Source organism: Anomaloglossus baeobatrachus, chromosome 4 (genome assembly GCF_048569485.1).
Source record: "Anomaloglossus baeobatrachus isolate aAnoBae1 chromosome 4, aAnoBae1.hap1, whole genome shotgun sequence".
Taxonomy (NCBI): Eukaryota; Metazoa; Chordata; class Amphibia; order Anura; family Aromobatidae; genus Anomaloglossus; species Anomaloglossus baeobatrachus.
Window position 1 is genome coordinate 382,472,083 of NC_134356.1, and position 17,981 is coordinate 382,490,063.

The 17,981-nt window shown below is 37.7% G+C and overlaps 1 protein-coding gene across 5 annotated transcripts in view; it reads right to left on the bottom strand.

Annotated features, from left to right (window-relative positions):
* Positions 1–17,981, bottom strand: part of PCLO (piccolo presynaptic cytomatrix protein) — a 540,339-nt gene that overhangs the window by 187,633 nt on the left and 334,725 nt on the right. For 4 of the 5 annotated variants that reach the window (XM_075345226.1, XM_075345222.1, XM_075345225.1 and 1 more), the window contains exons 8-10: positions 10,513–10,530; positions 4,421–4,554; positions 2,252–2,333 (exon numbers count right to left, since the gene is read on the bottom strand). In XM_075345226.1, the coding sequence (XP_075201341.1) occupies positions 2,252–2,333; positions 4,421–4,554; positions 10,513–10,530 (234 nt within the window). The remainder of the gene's footprint in view (positions 1–2,251; positions 2,334–4,420; positions 4,555–10,512; positions 10,531–17,981) is intronic. The other variant, XM_075345224.1, reaches the window with a different exon arrangement.

The following is a 17,981-nucleotide window of genomic DNA, read 5'->3' on the forward strand; positions in this document are numbered from 1 at the left end:
AAAACACTGAGAAGACTTTACATAAAATACATCTAATCAATAATATACAATTAAGGAGAATTGCCCTGAATAAAGGAAATTTTCAGCTTTATAAATGTTTTCTTTTAAAGGGATTGTGCCATGATACACTTTGCTGATGAAAGCTCCTAAATATGCACAAATGTTCACAAGAAACCTTTTGAGTGGATAATTTGAATAAATTTAAATACTCATGATGTCACCACTTGTTACAGCCGCCCACTCTCGTGCCACTTTGTGTGAGAACCGCCGTGGGTGTGTGACCCCCAGGCTGTGACTTTTGGTGCCATCATGAGGTCATCACAGTTCTTGCCGTGGTTCTCACACAGCACAATGTGAAAGATAGCAGTGGCTGCTTTTTCAGCCTATAGGGAACGTTCCATTTTTCAGAGGCTAGGACAGTGATTCTGGGAGCATCGTGGGACCTTCATACGGATTACGGTGGAAAGGATTAGGGTTTGGATGGGTAATAAATTGGTGAATGAGGGTGTCTCTTGTCTTTTTTCTTTAATACTTGCCTTTTGTTATGTCTTTCAGGTTCATGGGTCCTCTTTGTGGATTATGCCAGAATTTAAAGGATTTATTTTTTTAATAAATTGGTGGATGAGAGCTGGTCTCAGGGAGTTTATTATAAATATTTTTTTTTATTTTTTTCCATTTACAACTACTGTATTAGTAATGGAAGTGTCTGATAGATGCCCACTCATTACTAATACCAGTGCTTCATGCAGGTGATCTTATTTGGACGAGACCCGCTGAAGAAGCTGGGTGAAACACGCATCGGGGTGGAGAGAGACGGAGTCAGCTATTGTCATGATTATTATCCTCAGGTTCAATCATAGATGAACTTTGGCACTTTATAACTACTCTGCATTCTTTTTCCAAGTGTACTTAATTGCTTATATACACACTACACTTAATCACCTAGTATACAATTTACTGTATGGTCATACTGACCACTAATTGTAAGTGGACATTGACTAGGTCTTTAAAACATATCACTTTATTCAATGTATTTATACAAACAAGGACTTAAATTTGTCTCATACTTGGCTACTTGGTTTATCATTGCCCTTTATTGCATCTATCATGAAGATGCCGGGCTGTATGGTGTAATGTTCATCATAACTGCTGTGGCAGGTGAACAGAGGAGATGCTGCTGCCATGGTGATGTGCTAGGAACGTCACTATGTAAACAGGCACTCCAGATGCTCCCTACACATGGCACATACCAACTTCAATCATCTGCATAAGAGCTGTCTGGCTGACCTCTACGGCGTCATATATAGTAGAGGTGGCCATTTCAAAGAGAAGGAGAAGGAATTGTGCATACTCAGCCAGTAGAGGAGTGTTAGCTGGACGAACAGAACAGCCAGTAGTACTAACACCAGGAAGCACCATATTAAATGTCATTAGTACATATCTTTTACATAGGGTATCATTTTTAATACATTTAAATTACAAAAACTTGTATTTGCAACACATATGCAGCATTAACAGTATATTGTATCGTGGCACAGCCCCTTTAAAAGTAGAATATGGTATAAATATATAACAAAAAAATTGTGCAATGCTATGAATAACGGTTGTTGGCAAGCCTCTTTTGTGGCCAGTAACTAGAATAGTCATATGTGAAGCAACATTTATTGTTGGAGATGAGTGTAGAAAGACAATTGTTTGTGCCAGAGCAAGGTATAAGTGTGGGAACTACTTAAAGGGACTCTGTCAGCACGTAATGACTGGTCAAACCAAGTACAGGTCGTCAAATAATGCAGTGCACCTTCCCACCTACTTATTTTCCAGATATCTCTCCCTGTCTCTGGGTCTTTGAATCCAGAGCCATCATTCAAAGAAGTGGGGGGAGGGGTGGATATAGAGGGAAAACAAGCAGGTGGGAAGGTGTATATAAATGTTTAGCCACACCATGATGCGCCAAGCGCCTGTACTTGGTTTGAACAGTCATTCTTTTTGGAAAACAAAAACATTAAAAGAGACCGAACAGCAAAAAAAGTACAAATTGCCTAAAGTTTCTTAATACTACACGAGATATGATAAATCTGTTGCATCTCTACGCACATTAGGCACTTTTTATTTTATGCACAACAGTATAGCTGGCATTTATTTACACCATCATTTTTTAGATTTACAACTAAGAACTTACAGTCTATAAAGTGCAAAGGAAATAGAGTAGTAAAAATGTATTATAGTATTAACTTTTTTATTGAAAACTTACCTGATACTGTATGATCCTTTGGATCCCTCAGCAATTTAATTCTTGTATGAGGAAACGGATAGTGGATAGGCTTTCCATTCATCTATTGTGTAAAGAGTGAAGGAAGAAATAGTCCATTGGAAAATCATAAGAAAATAAATTTAGTAACTGATTTGTGTTCTGGATAAATCTAAAGAACAAGTCCTTTTGTAAGCACATACAGTATATGTACTAAGACACTTGTCTATAAGATATTGTAATAACACATATAGTATACTAGTGGGAAAAGAAAAATAAAAGAACAAGCATTTTATCCTGAATGAAAGTTCTCAAGGTAATAGTAATCAATTGTCATAATAATCACCATAAAAATACCAGAGTAAATATTTTGCATTAAAATATACTCAGAATGTTACAATACTAAATTAATATATGAGGGATGAATAAGATTAGATTGTATATTAAGGGCCAGGAATATTACATTATTTATTTTGCAGATCAGCCAGAAGCTTTCATGTTTACAACATCTCTAATAATTTTGAAAATGTAAAATTAAATTTAAGGCATGAGATTGACAGGACTATTTTAAGAAAAGTAAATATAGGACAGAAATGCTAAAAAAAATATATGAAGAGCTATGATTAGCTGTTGCTTCTTTCATATTCCCCAATCATAATGTGAGAAATAATTAAAGGTTTCTATATACGTCTAAGGTTTCGGCTAATTCCCAACTCCGTCTTCTTATAATCCTGTGCTTGGTTGAGAGACAACTAGGAAACTACAAGGGGAGGCTCCCCTCACTGCTGTTATTCAATAGCAGATCAGGAATGCTGAGCCCCCCGGAGCTACGCTCTGCAATTATTCTGCAGAAATTATACCATACTGCCTGTTTCAGCAACATACCTTTTACAGACTGACACATGGTGTGGAAAGGTTTTTGTTATGTTACTTATATAACCCATATATATATATAAAAAACTAATGTAGTTCAAACTAGTTTAATGTGTATGGGGACCTCCAGTCTCACTCCCAAAAGATGATATTGGGAAAGAGAGTGATCTGGCCTGTCGAAATTTAATGGTCAACCCTTTTATTTTCCCTGGAGATAAACCATTGCCAGAAGAGCCTGACAGCAAAGCGCTCTAGTGATCCTGTGTATGGGGGACTCGAGGGACATACCTGTCAGCTGAACAATCATTTGACCAACAAGCTATCTAATGTAAATGAGAACTTTAAAGGGGTTGTTGAGTTTAAATCCACAAGTCTGCAGTCACTATGTGTCACTCTATGTGATTGCGGACTTGTGAATCTTCACATTGCGTACACTGTGTGAATTCTCCAGTGTCAGAGCCAGGAACAGCGACCATGTGGCCATGAATATGCAATATGCATACTCCCTGATAGAATCCGAATAGAGGGAGCGAGGCCCACTAAATACAATTGCATTGAGTAATACCGCACCAATATAGTTGGATTCTGGCCAGGAGTATGCATATTGCATACTCATGGCCATGTGCCCAATTTTTCTGGCTATGACATGATGTATAATGTAGAGATTCACAAGTCTGTAGTCACATAGAGTGACATATAGAGGGACTTCAGACTTATGGATTTAGACCCACCAACCCATTTAAGGGTTGAGTTAAGATGCTGCACTTCCATTTTATCTCTTTATTTCATACCAACTAGAGTTGGTGTGAACTAATTTGCAAGTTCCATGTCATCAACTACGACAGTGGTTTGTGGCCGATGAACGTTAGCATGAGGATCACCTCTTAACTGGTGTCTTCTGTGGCTCTTCTTTTGATTTGCCAACTGGGCATGATATTTGAATTTGTTTTTTGTTTAGTGAATTCATGCCATGTCGGCTTATTAAAATAAAAAACCATGGAAGCTGCCAGGTAGTAGGCAGTACCCACTCTTCTGTCCAGCAGCCACAGAGCAGAGTTGGGTGCGATGGATGGGCAAATAAATTCAAACCCACTTTGGTTACCACCCTAGACAATACTGTACTATCTAATTCTTACAAAATGGTTTTGAGATAACATAATGAATCTTTTTTTGAGCTGTGACTACAATTTAAAGAGGCTTCAATGTATTGGGACATCTAAAATTAGGACCAATTGCTAAATGCTATTTTGGAGAGTGTTTAGAGTGTAAATTCGCAGCTGTCAACTTGCAAGATCTTACTTGTTCCTGTGGATGAGCTGGTCTGGTGTGTGATAATTTGTCTGGTAGCTTTCTCTCGATTCCATGTCCATTTTCCAGTCGGGATTCTCTTGGCTTGTCAAACCAATCTGTTTCTTCACGACGAAGATGATAGGCTTTGGAAATCAATGTAATATTAATATTTCTATTTCAAGCATTGTAAGGAAATGGGAGAAGAAAAAGATTGCCAGTCATGCAAAGGCCAACCATGCAGCTTAGGTCAAGATCAGAAGCACACAAACAAGCAAGCAGATCGGCAGCTAAAAGTACAATCGCAAAGCAAAAATAAGTTCACTGAAATTTGACAAACTAATTGCCATGCCATTAGTGTAATGGAACTGAACATTTCCTAATCATTTTTATTGGGTGCAGTGAGAGGTGACCTCATGTATACAGTAATTTGTGAAGACTGAAATGAACTAAACATGAAGATATGACGTTTCCAAAACTATTGCCACATAAACATCAATAAAAAGAAAAAAAATACCATTGGGTTCATATTTCACAGTGAAGAAGGCTACAGCAGAGGGTTTACTAATCAGCTAAATAAAAATCTTGTACAGTTATATTAGTCCTTATTAAATTATATAGTTTATATACTAGGTAACTAGTTCATATTGACTGAAGACATATAAGATATACATTATGCAAATAAGTAAAAAAAATCCCTTTCTGATATATTTAATGAGAATTACGGAAAATGAGCAATTGATTATTCCAAGGCATTAACACTCATCTATACAGTTAAGTGGAAATCAATGCTTCCATATTCATTTTGTCTATCTGCTTACACTAAAAGACAAATGTTTTATAAACCCACTCACTACTACTAACTGTCCGTATATGTGTTATAGCACATGATTTACAAAAAACAAGCAAAAAAAGGAGAAATACTTTCCAGAACCTGGAGGGGCAGCAAGTGTAATTCAGATGTACTATAGATATATCAATATATTAATCAGTAATATCGAGCAACTCACTAGAATAAAAACTGCATGTTGTATCATTTCATTCATTGATTTAGTCCTGTTCAATATATATATATGCTCTGTGGCCTCCCTTCTAACAGTCTCGCACCCCTACAATCTATTCTAAACTATGCTGCCCGGCTAATCCACCCGTCCCCCCGCTACTCCCTGACCTCTCCTCTCGGCCAATCCCTTCACTGGCTTCCCATTGCCCAACGACTCCAGTTCAAAACACTAACCATGACATACAAAGCAATCCACAACCTGTCTCCTCCCTACATCTGTGACCTAGTCTCCCGGTACTTACCTACACGTAACCTCCGATCCTCACAAGATCTCCTTCTCTACTCCCCTCTCATCTCCTCTTCCCACCATCGCATCCAAGATTTCGCCCGTGCCTCCCCCATACTCTGGAATGCTCTGCCACAGCACATCAGACTCTCGCCTACCTTGCTAAGCTTTAAAAGGAACCTGAAGACCCACCTCTTCCGACAAGCCTACAACCTGCCGTAACCGTCAGTCTGATAAAGCGCCGCACAATGAGCTCTACCCTCACCTACTGTATCCTCACCTATACCTTGTAGACTGTGAACCCTCACGGGCAGGGACCTCTCTGCTCCTGTACCTGTCTGTGTCTTGTACTGTCTATGATTATTGAACTTGTCCCTATTATGTATACCCCTTTCACATGTAAAGCGCCATGGAATTGATGGCGCTATAATAATAAATAATATTAATAATATATATATATAAATATAATATTTTTTTATTTATCTATTTTTTTAAGTCCGCACTTATCACTTTTTTATATTGTGATCCTTGTTTTGGAGTCCTGCTTTTTTTCACTATATTCACCTATTTAACACTTTCAACACTAAATGTCTAAATGAGGGATAAATAACCCATCTGGGTTTTCTTGTACATTTATGGCATATTCGCAGGACTTGGCATAAATGTATTCAAGGTAGGCTTAAGCACATGCTGCTGTCAGTGGTGAGGTGGTCAGAATTCAAGTTTATTTGTCCTGGAGTTTCAAACACTTCTCCACTGAAATCAGAAAACTGCAGGGCCTTGTTCTCAAGACACATGAGGGAGAGATGTGCATTTACCATACATTTATGGCAGATCTCATGGAGATGGGAATACACCTTTAACCCCCTAATAACTTATGACGTGCTATGCACGTCATAAGTCGTTACCCTGCCCTTGATGCGGACTTGCACTCCGAGCCCACATCTTTCCCTGCAGATGAAGGCTAATAGTTGCCATAGTTGGAGTGTCACTCTGGCTGCAGCTGTTAACTTGTTAAATGCGGCTGTCAATCTCTGACATTTAATGCTCACCGACAGGGGGCATGCTCTTTGAGCCCTCATCAAGATGCCCGCGATGCGATCGCAGGACACCCATGAGTTGTCCTGAAAGCCTAGGGTCAGCTGATGACCCTTGTGTCTGTAATCACAGTACTCCTGTGAAAACCAGTCTGTGGCTGGTGTTCAGAGGAGACTGTGACTTTTTCTATATACAGCAATTCTGATGCATTGGTGTGTGTATAGAACAAGTGATCAGACCATTACCGGTTCCATTTACCTAAGTGGACTATTAACTACAATAAAAAGTAGAAAATAAAAGTTTTAAAAAAACCCTGAAAAAATAAATATATACTGTATATATGTGTGTGTGTGTGTGTGTGTGTGTGTGTGTGTAAGTAAATATACCCTCTTACCACATAACAAATGAAGAAGTCAAAACACACATATTTGATATCTGTGCATTCTTAAAAATCTGATCTATCAACATATAAGAAAAATTAATCCGATTGGTTAACATTGTAATGAGTAAAAAAATCAAAAAGCCAGAATTGCAGTATTTTTCCCACTGCAACAACAAATAAAAATATAATAACTGATGATCAAACCATTGTGTAGAGCTAAATATAATATCAGTACAATCATCAATGGGGCACAAAAATCTAGTCCTCTCACAGCTCTATATCGCAAAAATTGAAAACGTTACGGCTCTCAGAAAATTGCAACATAAGGAAGTATTTTGTTTTTTAAAATTTCTGAATTTTATTTTCCACTACTTGAATTAAAAAAAAAAGAAGAAACTATTCATGTTGGGTATCTTTGTAATTGTACAGACCTGGAGAATCATACTGGCAGGTCAGTTTTACGGTAAAATTGAATTTCCCTTTTTTTGCTATTTTACCATACTTGGAATTTTTTCCCCCTTTACTATTACATAATATGATAAAGTAAAAGATGTCATTCCAAAGCACAACTCATCCTGCAACATACAAGCCCTCACACAGCTATATTGACAAAAAAATTAAAAGTTATGGCTCTTGAAATAAAGAGAGAAGAAAAAGCTCAAAAACAAATATTTGATGATCCTTAAGGGGTTAACTACACAGAATTATTTAATTTTAAAGGCCTTATTATGTGGTGTAATAATGGATATATTTCCTACCAGACCCAACACAAAAGGCCCGATTCACCAAAGTGTTTATGCCAGAATTCTGCCGTTTTTGCCAAGATCCAACAAAGTGAGTGGATCTGGGATGTGACAGGGCCATGGCAACCCTCACTCATCAAATTCATGACGAGCGGTGGCATTCCTTATGCCACACATCTTACTGAAGCCCTGAGTGAAGTAAGATTTATGACAAGGCGCACACCACATTTTAAGCACATAAAGTTCATTAAGAGGAATGCACCTACTAAAGGAAACCTGTTATGTATAAAATTGCTATTAACTTTCAGATATGGGGTTAATCTGCAGGTTAATAGTGTTCTGATGCTGTGTGGCCACTACAACTTAGAGTCCCACCTCTGTGAGTAAATAACCTTTATTCCTCCTAGCAGCCTCCAGCTTTCAGTCATATGAGCACTGACTGACAGCTGGCTCTGTACTGACTCAATGCTCAACCAATTACAGCCACCGCCTACTATGCACTGAGTGGAGACTGAAACCATGCCGATTTCGTCTATGTGACTGATAGGTCTCGGCTGTCGAAATTAAGATTATTTCAGTTAGATGGCCGCACAGTATCAGAAGGCTATTAACTCCATATCTGCAGGTTAATAGCATTTTTTTACCTAAGAGATTCCCTTTAATGAGTCAGGATTAGCTGACTCCATCACATCAACTCATCAAGAAGACATTTGTGAAAAACTGGTCTTGATGAATCCTCGCCATAATTGTTACTAACACAAAAGGGATAAAAATTACCACTAAAAGCACCATAAATGTACAATATGGAGACACAATGCCATACTAGAACCCAATGTGATGTAATTTGGTCTATCTAATGTTGAAAGACTGCTTTATTGTTCTATTCAATGGTGCTAATTGTACAGTAGCTCTTATATTGGGTTATATCATTTTATACAACAAGATTTAGTGTTAGGTGCTGGGCGGTAACAACCTCGCCAAAGAACTATGGGCTACAATTCTCTTTCTTTCACTTGAATTTCCCCACCATACTATAACTCAAGCTGTAATATGGCATTACCCTGAAAACATCTAGAATGAATACTGACTATATCGGTTATAGTAGAGGATACCAGTTTAATATTGTCCTTCGAATAAATTGCTCTGTTCTTATTGGGCTGGCAGTGGAAAGCTCTGGTAATAAGTTGGCATCTGCTATTTCTGTACATGGCTTAGTGGACAGATAATTTGTAATTCTAGATATCTTTTATTTATTATATATACAATATGGGTCAATACATGTATGAGGTCATATGAGGTCATATGATTTAGTAAACCTTAAGGCTAAGTGCACATGTTGCAGGTTAGATGCAGAAAATTTCTGCATCAAATCTGCACCTTCTGGCAGAAAAATGCACCAAGAAACGCATGCGTTTTTGTGCCATTTTTCTTAATTAAGTGAATGGGTAGAAAGTCTACAAAACGCAGGAAAAAACGCATCAACAATTGACATGCTGCAGATTATTTTCTGCACCAAATCTGCAAGGAAAAACTAAGTAATGTGCGCACAGCACTTCAGATTTCTCATTGACTTTGCTGGCATAAAGATAGAGATGCAGATTTGGGCATTATCTGCACCAAATCCGCATCAAAAAGCACACTGTGTGCACATAGCCTTACACTATTTTATTGAGGTCCAAAATGATGGGTATGTGTTTAACATAATGTACAGTTATACTAAAAAGCACCCTTTTAAAAATGATATTTTGTAAATTTGCCATGCAATAAAATAAGAATATGCTCAATATTATGGTTTATGCTTTTGTATACTTTTAAGAATGTATAAAATATAGATTTCCCTTTAGTGTTTCACATACTTTATACAAAAGTGCTGGTAAAATAAAGCAATTACTATCCAATGACGCTATACATTGAAATCTCAGTAACTACTACAGTAGATTGAATGTCACAGACCATATCCTAAATTGAAATGCCAGTACCACAACGTTAATTAGGACATTTTAAGAGTTTGTTAATGATTAAAATGCCTTACCGCAAATGGACCAGTATTTCAAGTTTTTCACACAGCAAAATATACATTGAAAATTTAGACCTTTTGGTGGATATCACTTTGAAGTGCAAACCACTACAAACAAATGAGGTGAAATACAATCTAATGATGTACATTATGGGACTTTTGTTGCATCATTCATTTCATTTCCATTGTCATACACTTTAGTTTTGTCCTCTATAAGATACGGAATTTAATCTGCCCTTAGCAAATGTACATATTTGGCAAATGCATATAAATTCAAATAAGGACTTTAATACATTCATATTTTATTTTATGTCCAACATTCTATAGGGAATTTGACAATTAATGCAATTTAATTAATAAAATTATATAGATTTATTTTTTGGCTTTGACTACTTTATTAAGTTATATATTTGTACCTCTACTTACTTTAATACTGAATGTAGATATCTTTATGAATCTATCTTAAATTATTAACTCATGGATTATTAGGAGAGTTTCCCATTTTTTTATATATATAAACAGTATTTCAATAATCATTATATTCCAGTAAGTTCTTATTAAAGAACAAAACCAACATGCAATACAAAGACATACGGTACACGGACTCTACGAGACTGTCAACAGAAGACTCCTACCATCATTAAAGGAATTGTCTGGAGGTTACCGAAAACAAACAGAAAAAACATTCATTTACCAACAGACACATTGCGCACATCACATTTATAGCTGCATTGTCATAGTAGTTAAAGGGAACCTGTCAGGTCATTTGTGTGTTCTAACCTAGTAGCAGTGTGATGTGTGTGCTAGTAACCCCTTCGTACCCATCCCTGTGTATTAGTAATGTGTAATTAGAATGTATAATAATGTGTTTTATTCCTTACATACTCCCTATGTAAATGATCAAAGGCTCTAGCCCCATGAGCATCGCATCATCCTGTGGGCGCTGGCATATTTTTCGTGGTATCATGCCCCTGTGGGTGTGATACCATGGATTTACATCAGCGACGTGACCGTCGCTACTTGAGATCCCGCGCATGTGCACTTACCATTCCCGCAGCCTTGCTTGCTTCTCGTCTTCAGAAGCGCTCTGAGCATGCTCAGAAGACTCCTGCGGTTCTGACCATGTGCAGAGCGCATCTGAAGACGAGAAGCAAGCATTCGGATAACAAGGCTGCAGGAATGGTAAGTGCGTACGCGCGAGATCCTAATTAGCGACAATCACGTCACTGATGTAAATCCATGGTATCACACACACAGGGGCGATACCACGAAAACATGCAAAAGTCCACAGGGTGATGCAACGCCCATGGGGCTAGAGCCCCTGCTCATTTACATAGGGTACACATAAGTAATAAAACACATTTTTATACATTCACATTACACATTAATAAAACACAGGGATGGGTAGGAAGGGGTTACTAGCACACACATCACACTGCTACTAGGATAGAACACATAAATGACCTTACGAGTTGCCTTTAATATTAAGATTTCAGAGATCTTATAAGAGGTAAAATAGACCTCTGAAGGAGACAAGTATGGTATAACGGTAACACATCGATACCAAAAAAAATGCCCTTTGTAGGGGCTTCATTTTAGTAAAATAGAATGTAATGTCTAGCATGGTAGATTTATGTGTATGATTTTTGTAATAGACCACACACTATATATATATATATATATATATATATATATATATATATATATATATACATTCAAATGCATTATTCATTGTAGCAGTCTGAAAAACAATTGTTGTCTCTGCAATAGGAAATACAGTTGCAATCAAAATTATTCACCCTCATTGCGAATTAAAGAGTTATGCCCATCTCCAAGGTCCTATCACAATATGTAATAGGTATCATAATAATAATACTATTAGGAAATACCTCCAAATAGAACTGTAATGTAGTATAGTTTTCCTGATATAGCCAAGTCTCTTATCTCATCTACAGCTCATTGCAGCTTAGGTATCCATGGTTAAGACCACTCATACTTTGTTAGTTGCTGGTGGTCGTAACCATGGATACCTAAGCTGTAATGCCCTGCACATGAGATATGAGGAAAACTAATCTACATTCCTAATTGGAGGTATTTGCTATTATTATTATTATTATTATTATTATTATTATTATTACACCTGCTACATATTGGGATAGGATCTTGTAGTTGGGAATAACTCTTTAAGTTTATCACCGAAATTTACAAACTTTTTGCTGTTTGCAATAAGCCAATGAAATAAGAACAATTTAAATAGTTCAACACACATACAACTCCAATTTCAAAAACATTGGTGCACTGTGTAAAAATTTGAAAAAGAAACAAAAAACAAGAAAGTGATGCTTAAAGCCAAATTGTATTCACGATAGAACATTTACCAAAATCTGACAGAAGTTTTTCCATTTAATTTAAAAAAAATAACTAATTTAGAAATTGATGGCAACAACACATCTCAAAAAAGATGGAACAGGGTTAACAAAAATTTGTCATAACAAGTGACACTAATTAATAACAGCTGAAGGGTCAATTTTCAACTAAGTAACATGATTGTATAAAAAGGAAGTGTTAGAGAGGCGGAGTCTCTTAGAAGCAAAGTTCGTCAGAGGTTCATCAATCTGTGAAGAAGTGCATGTAAAAATTGTGGAACAATTTCAGAAAAATGTTCCTCAATGTAAAATTGGAAAGACTTTTACCAAATAAGCATGCTATATTCCTGCAAATCACTGCATATGCTCAGGAATACTTCTAGAAATTATTGTCTGTGAAAACAGTTCTTTGTGCAATCTACAAATGGAAGTTAAAGGGAACCTGTCACCAGATGTTCATAATACTTAACTAACGGTCGGTGCGGAGCAGACTAGTTGGATGGGCGTCCCTCAAAGTGCGTTTGTGCAAGACCTCACTGTCAGCTAGTATGAATTACGTAGAATGCATCATCCACACTAGCTTCAGAAGGAGGACAAAGATGGCCAAAAAAAGGAGGCACGGGACCTGGAGAACGGAGACGCCCATCCGACCAGTCTGATCTGCACCGACCATTAGGTAAGTATTATAAAAATACGGAGACAGGTTCCCTTTAAAGCTCTATCAGGCAAAGAAGAAACCATAGACTAACACAATTCAGAAACACTTCTGCCTTTTCTTGGCAATGTTAATTTAAAATGGACTGAGACAAAATGGAAAACTGTTCTATGATAACAGAAATCAAAATTTGAAAGTGTTCAGGAAATCATGGATGCCATGTCCTGCGGACTCAAAAGGAGAAGGACTATCTAGTTGTTTATTAGCACTCAGTACAACAATATGCATCTCTGATGACATGGGATTTAATTAGTGGCTCTGGCATGGGCAGCTTACACATCTTAAAAGGCACTACTAATACTTAGGATTATATAGACTTTTTAGAACAGTACATGCTCCCATCCAAATGCCTATTTCAGTGAAGGCCGGCATATTTTAGTAAGTCATTAGGAAATCATATATACATCTATCACAATAGAATGGCTTTGCAGAAGAAGAGTTTGGGTGATCAACTGGCTAACTGCAGTCAAGACCTTTCACCAATAGAAAACATTTGTTCTATTATAAAAGTAAAAAATTAGCAAAATAGACCTAGGACTATTGAGCAGTTCGAACCCTACATTAGACAAGAATGGGACATTATTTCCCAAAACTAAAGTAATTGGTCTCCTCACTTCCCACACATTTATAAGCTGTTGTAAAAAGGAGAGTGGGTGCTACACAATGGAAGGCATGGCCCTGTCTCAACTTTTTGAGATATTTTGCTGACATCAATTTTGTAATCTTTTTTGTTTTTTTCAAATGAAATTGAAAAATGTCTAATTTTCTACTTCTGGTCTGGCTTTTCTATGTTGTCTTGTGAATAAAATATAGCTGTAAGAGGTTTTCAAATCCTTGCATTCTTGTTTTCTTTACATTTACACTTTTTATTTTATTTTTTTTTAAATGGAGTTGTAATATAAGAAGTGTTTCTTCAAATTCTAAACATAATGCCACTTAAATTGACAAATGCAATCTCAGAGTTCAACTCCTTTCTGACAAGTGTCTCTTCTTTGTAGAGCACCCTTTGGCTTTTATGACCTGCTGCAAGCTTTGATGGCTCTTGAGCTGTGCTTGTGATCATTGTCCTATTGTCCACTCAAGCTTCAACTCATTCAAAGAAGGCATGACATTTTCTCATAGGATTTCTTAATACCTAATTGAATCCATCTTGTTATTCACATGCTGCAAGTTTCCAGTGCCAGAGGATGCCCGAAGCATCATTGCGCCACTGGAATGCTTCAATGTAGTGATGATGTTCTTTCGCGTGTATACGCCTTTCTTCTTCCTCATAACATACAGATAATGCGTAGGCCCAAAATACAGATTTTACATCAATGCACTACAACTTCAAATTCCCGAATTACTGCAGCTTATATGGTCTTAAGCATATTACAGTTGTGTTTTCTTATGCTTTTGGGTTAGTAAAAATGATGAATCGGGCATGGAGACCTTCAGCATTTTGTATGTGCTTTATTGCTCAATATGAAACCTCCTTGCCTTATGCCAACAAAATTTGATGCAGGTGTTTTTCAGTCACTTAATAGTTTTTGGTCACTTGCTTTCTTGGGAATGTGGTTGCAGCTGGTGATACCTTCCTTTTTCTGGTAAGTTCAGGCTGTGCAGCCACTCTTCTCTTAACTTTGTACTTAACAACTATGCTTCCAACTTTATCTCTATGAACATTCAATGCCTTTGCTATCTGTTTGCATCTTTTAGACTCATTTCATACACCTTAAAGCCCCACTTCAGCATTTTTGTTTATTGCACTCCCGGAGTGGTGCATAACTCTAAGGGGTGCTTTGCCCGCTGCAACATCGCAGGCCGATGCTGCGATGCCGAGCTCGATAGTACCCGCCCCCGTCGCAGCAGCGATATCCTTGTGATAGCTCCCGTAGCGAACATTATCGCTACGGCAGCTTCACATGGACTCACCTGTCCTGCGACCGTCGCTTTGGACGGCGACCCGCCTCCTTGTTAAGGGGCGGGTTGTGCGGCGTCATAGCGACGTCACACGTCAGGCGGCCAATCGGAGCGGAGGGGCGGAGATGAGTGGGATGTAAACATCCCGCCCATCTCCTTCCTTCCGCATATTCTACGGAAGCCGCAGTAACGCCGGTAGGAGATGTTCCTCGCTCCTGCGGCTTCACACACAGCGATGTGTGCTGCCGCAGGAGCGAGCAACAACATTGGACCGTCGCGTCAGCGTAATCATGGATTACGCCGACGCTGCAGCGATGATACGATTACGACGCTTTTGCGCTCGTTAATCGTATCATCGAGCCTTTACACACTACGATGTCGCATGCGATGCCGGAAGTGCGTCACTTTTAATTTGACCCCACCGACATTGCAGCTGTGATGTCGTAGTGTGCAAAGTACCCCTAAGTGACCTGCCCCCTGTCTTATACTCACTTTCCAGTGACTTCATCATCATCTATTGCTGCTGCTCCAATCGGTCTCCTGTGACTTGTAACCTGCCGGCAACTACAGTATTTACTGGAGTGTACTGGAGGTCACAACCCAATGCAGCACTATGGGAGCCTTGTTCTGGTCTTGTTCTTGCTGTCATAGAGTTGCATTGGGAGCTTGAGATGTAACTTCTAACTTCAAGCCTGTCAAATATTACAGTCACATGATTTAGCCATTGGACTAGAGCGGCATTGGTAGAAGGTGAAGCCACCAGAAGGTGAGCCTTACTTTGTTTATGCAGAACAAAGATATATTTTTATAACTTTTTGGACTACGCGATTGAGAAAACACTTGTTCTTGATTGAGCGGTTTATTGCAAACAGCGAAAAGTTTGTAAATGATTCTAATAAACCTAATATGCAACTGTTGTTTCATAATTGTGTCAGCAACTATATGTATATACATACATATACAGTATATACAGTATATATATATATATATATCTATATATCTATATATATATATATATAGATATATATATATATATATATATATATATATATATATATATATATATCTATATATCTATATATATATATATCTATATATATATAGATATATATATATATATATATATATATATATATATATATATATATATATATATATATAAAAAGAGCTCATTCGTATAGGCATATTGCATCCTTAAGTAACTGTCTGTGTTCTAAAATGTAACCCTCAGACCCTCATGGATGTCACTAACCAAAGTTATTGTACCATATATTCATATGCTTTCAGATGAAGACGGTACAACTGTGTGATTCCCTTGACATCTGGAATACTGACAAGTATATATGGGTACAAAATGACCCTCTATATAACTTCCTGACTTTGAATCTACAAAGGTGCATTGTATACATTGTTTAAATCAAGGGGATTAGCTATAATAAGGTTTAAACAGTGTGTCCACCCATATCCTGTCCACCGCCGTTAACTTGAGAACAGCGGCAGCTATAGGCATAGAGGTGGTGCCTAGGTATAGTAAAGTAGCCATGCGTTACGCAATGAAACCACCTATAGCACCACCTGGTGTAAAACAATGGAGTTAGCATTTTTATCTCGAAAACGGAACGAGATAGAGAAAAAAGTGAATTAAAAAATTGTAGGTCATCATCAATTCAATACGAATTGACACCTTGCATACAGAAATGCTATGATGTGAAACCCATGAACCCCCCAAAACACTGAATGCTGGTCATGCATATGGCACTAATTTAACTTTAATGCTCAAAGTGGCCACCGTCAGCTGCAATACACATCTGGAGTCTGGACAGCATACTGTATCTTGCTATAGGTTGTGCAATATGGTAGGTGACACATTTGCACAAGCATCTGTGATACCTCGTCGTAGGTCCTGCAATGCTGGTGGAGGGGTTGCATAAACCTGCTGTTTGATGTGACCTCACCGAAAGAAGTCCAATGGGGTCAGGTGAGCATGGAGGCCACTCCATGCAGCCACCATACCCAATGACTTGTAGAAAGGTCTCCATGAGGTATTGCTTCACCTTCGCAGCCTTGTACATTTTACACGTTCTAATCATAGCATTTCTGTATGCAAGGTGTCGATTCGTATTGAATTGATGATGCCCTACAATTTTTTAATCCACTTTTTTCTCTATCTCGTTCCGTTTTCGAAATAAAAATGCTAACTCCGTTGTTTTCCACCAGGTGGCGCTATAGGTGGTTTCATTGCATAGCGCATGGATACTTTACTATACCTAGACACCACTTCTATTCCTATAGCTGTCGCCGTTCTCAAGTTAATAGCGGTGGACATGATATGGGTGGACACACTGTATACTATATAAAAAAAATCCAAAAAGTATATTTTGACAATTGAGCCTATATTTTTATACCACATAGTTTCTCAGTGGAATAGCAAGGATTTCAAACACTGTAAGCTAAAGATTTCTTTGGGATTATATAACAATGGCATTTTAGGATCTTTAACCAAAAAGTGGGCAATACAGGTACTATTAAAACAAATTTTGGTTTAGATGGATGGTTATTATTGAGTTTTTTGGTATTTCTATATAGGGCTTTAACAATTAGTTAACATTAATATTTTTAATACATGTTTTAGTCATAGTAAAAAATATGTTTTTAGATGTGGCAGAGAAGGAATGTTGCCTGACAACTTAAAAGTATTTGAATGGACAAGGACTACTTAAAGAGAACCAACCAGCAGAATTTGAATATATATATAGTAAAGCAAGAGCTATACTGGCACTAGGATGCTGAATGTAAGCATACTTCTTGTTCAGAGATTGGATGTTTCATTTCAGAAATATGTGCAATTAAAGTTACAGCAACGCACTACTGTTTGATTGGCAGGAGCTACCGAATAGCTAATATGTGGGTAGAGTTTTGCCATCTATTCCCACCCCAGTCTGCCTTCCTGCCCTTGAAAGATGTTAGACTGTATGGGCTGCATTTCAAAAATGCCCCATCACGTGACAGAAATGATTCATACTTGGAAGGAGCTCATACAGTCTAGCATCACCAAGGCCAGGTATTCAGACAGGGGCGGGAATAGATAGGAAAACCCGACCCACATATTAGCTATTCGGCA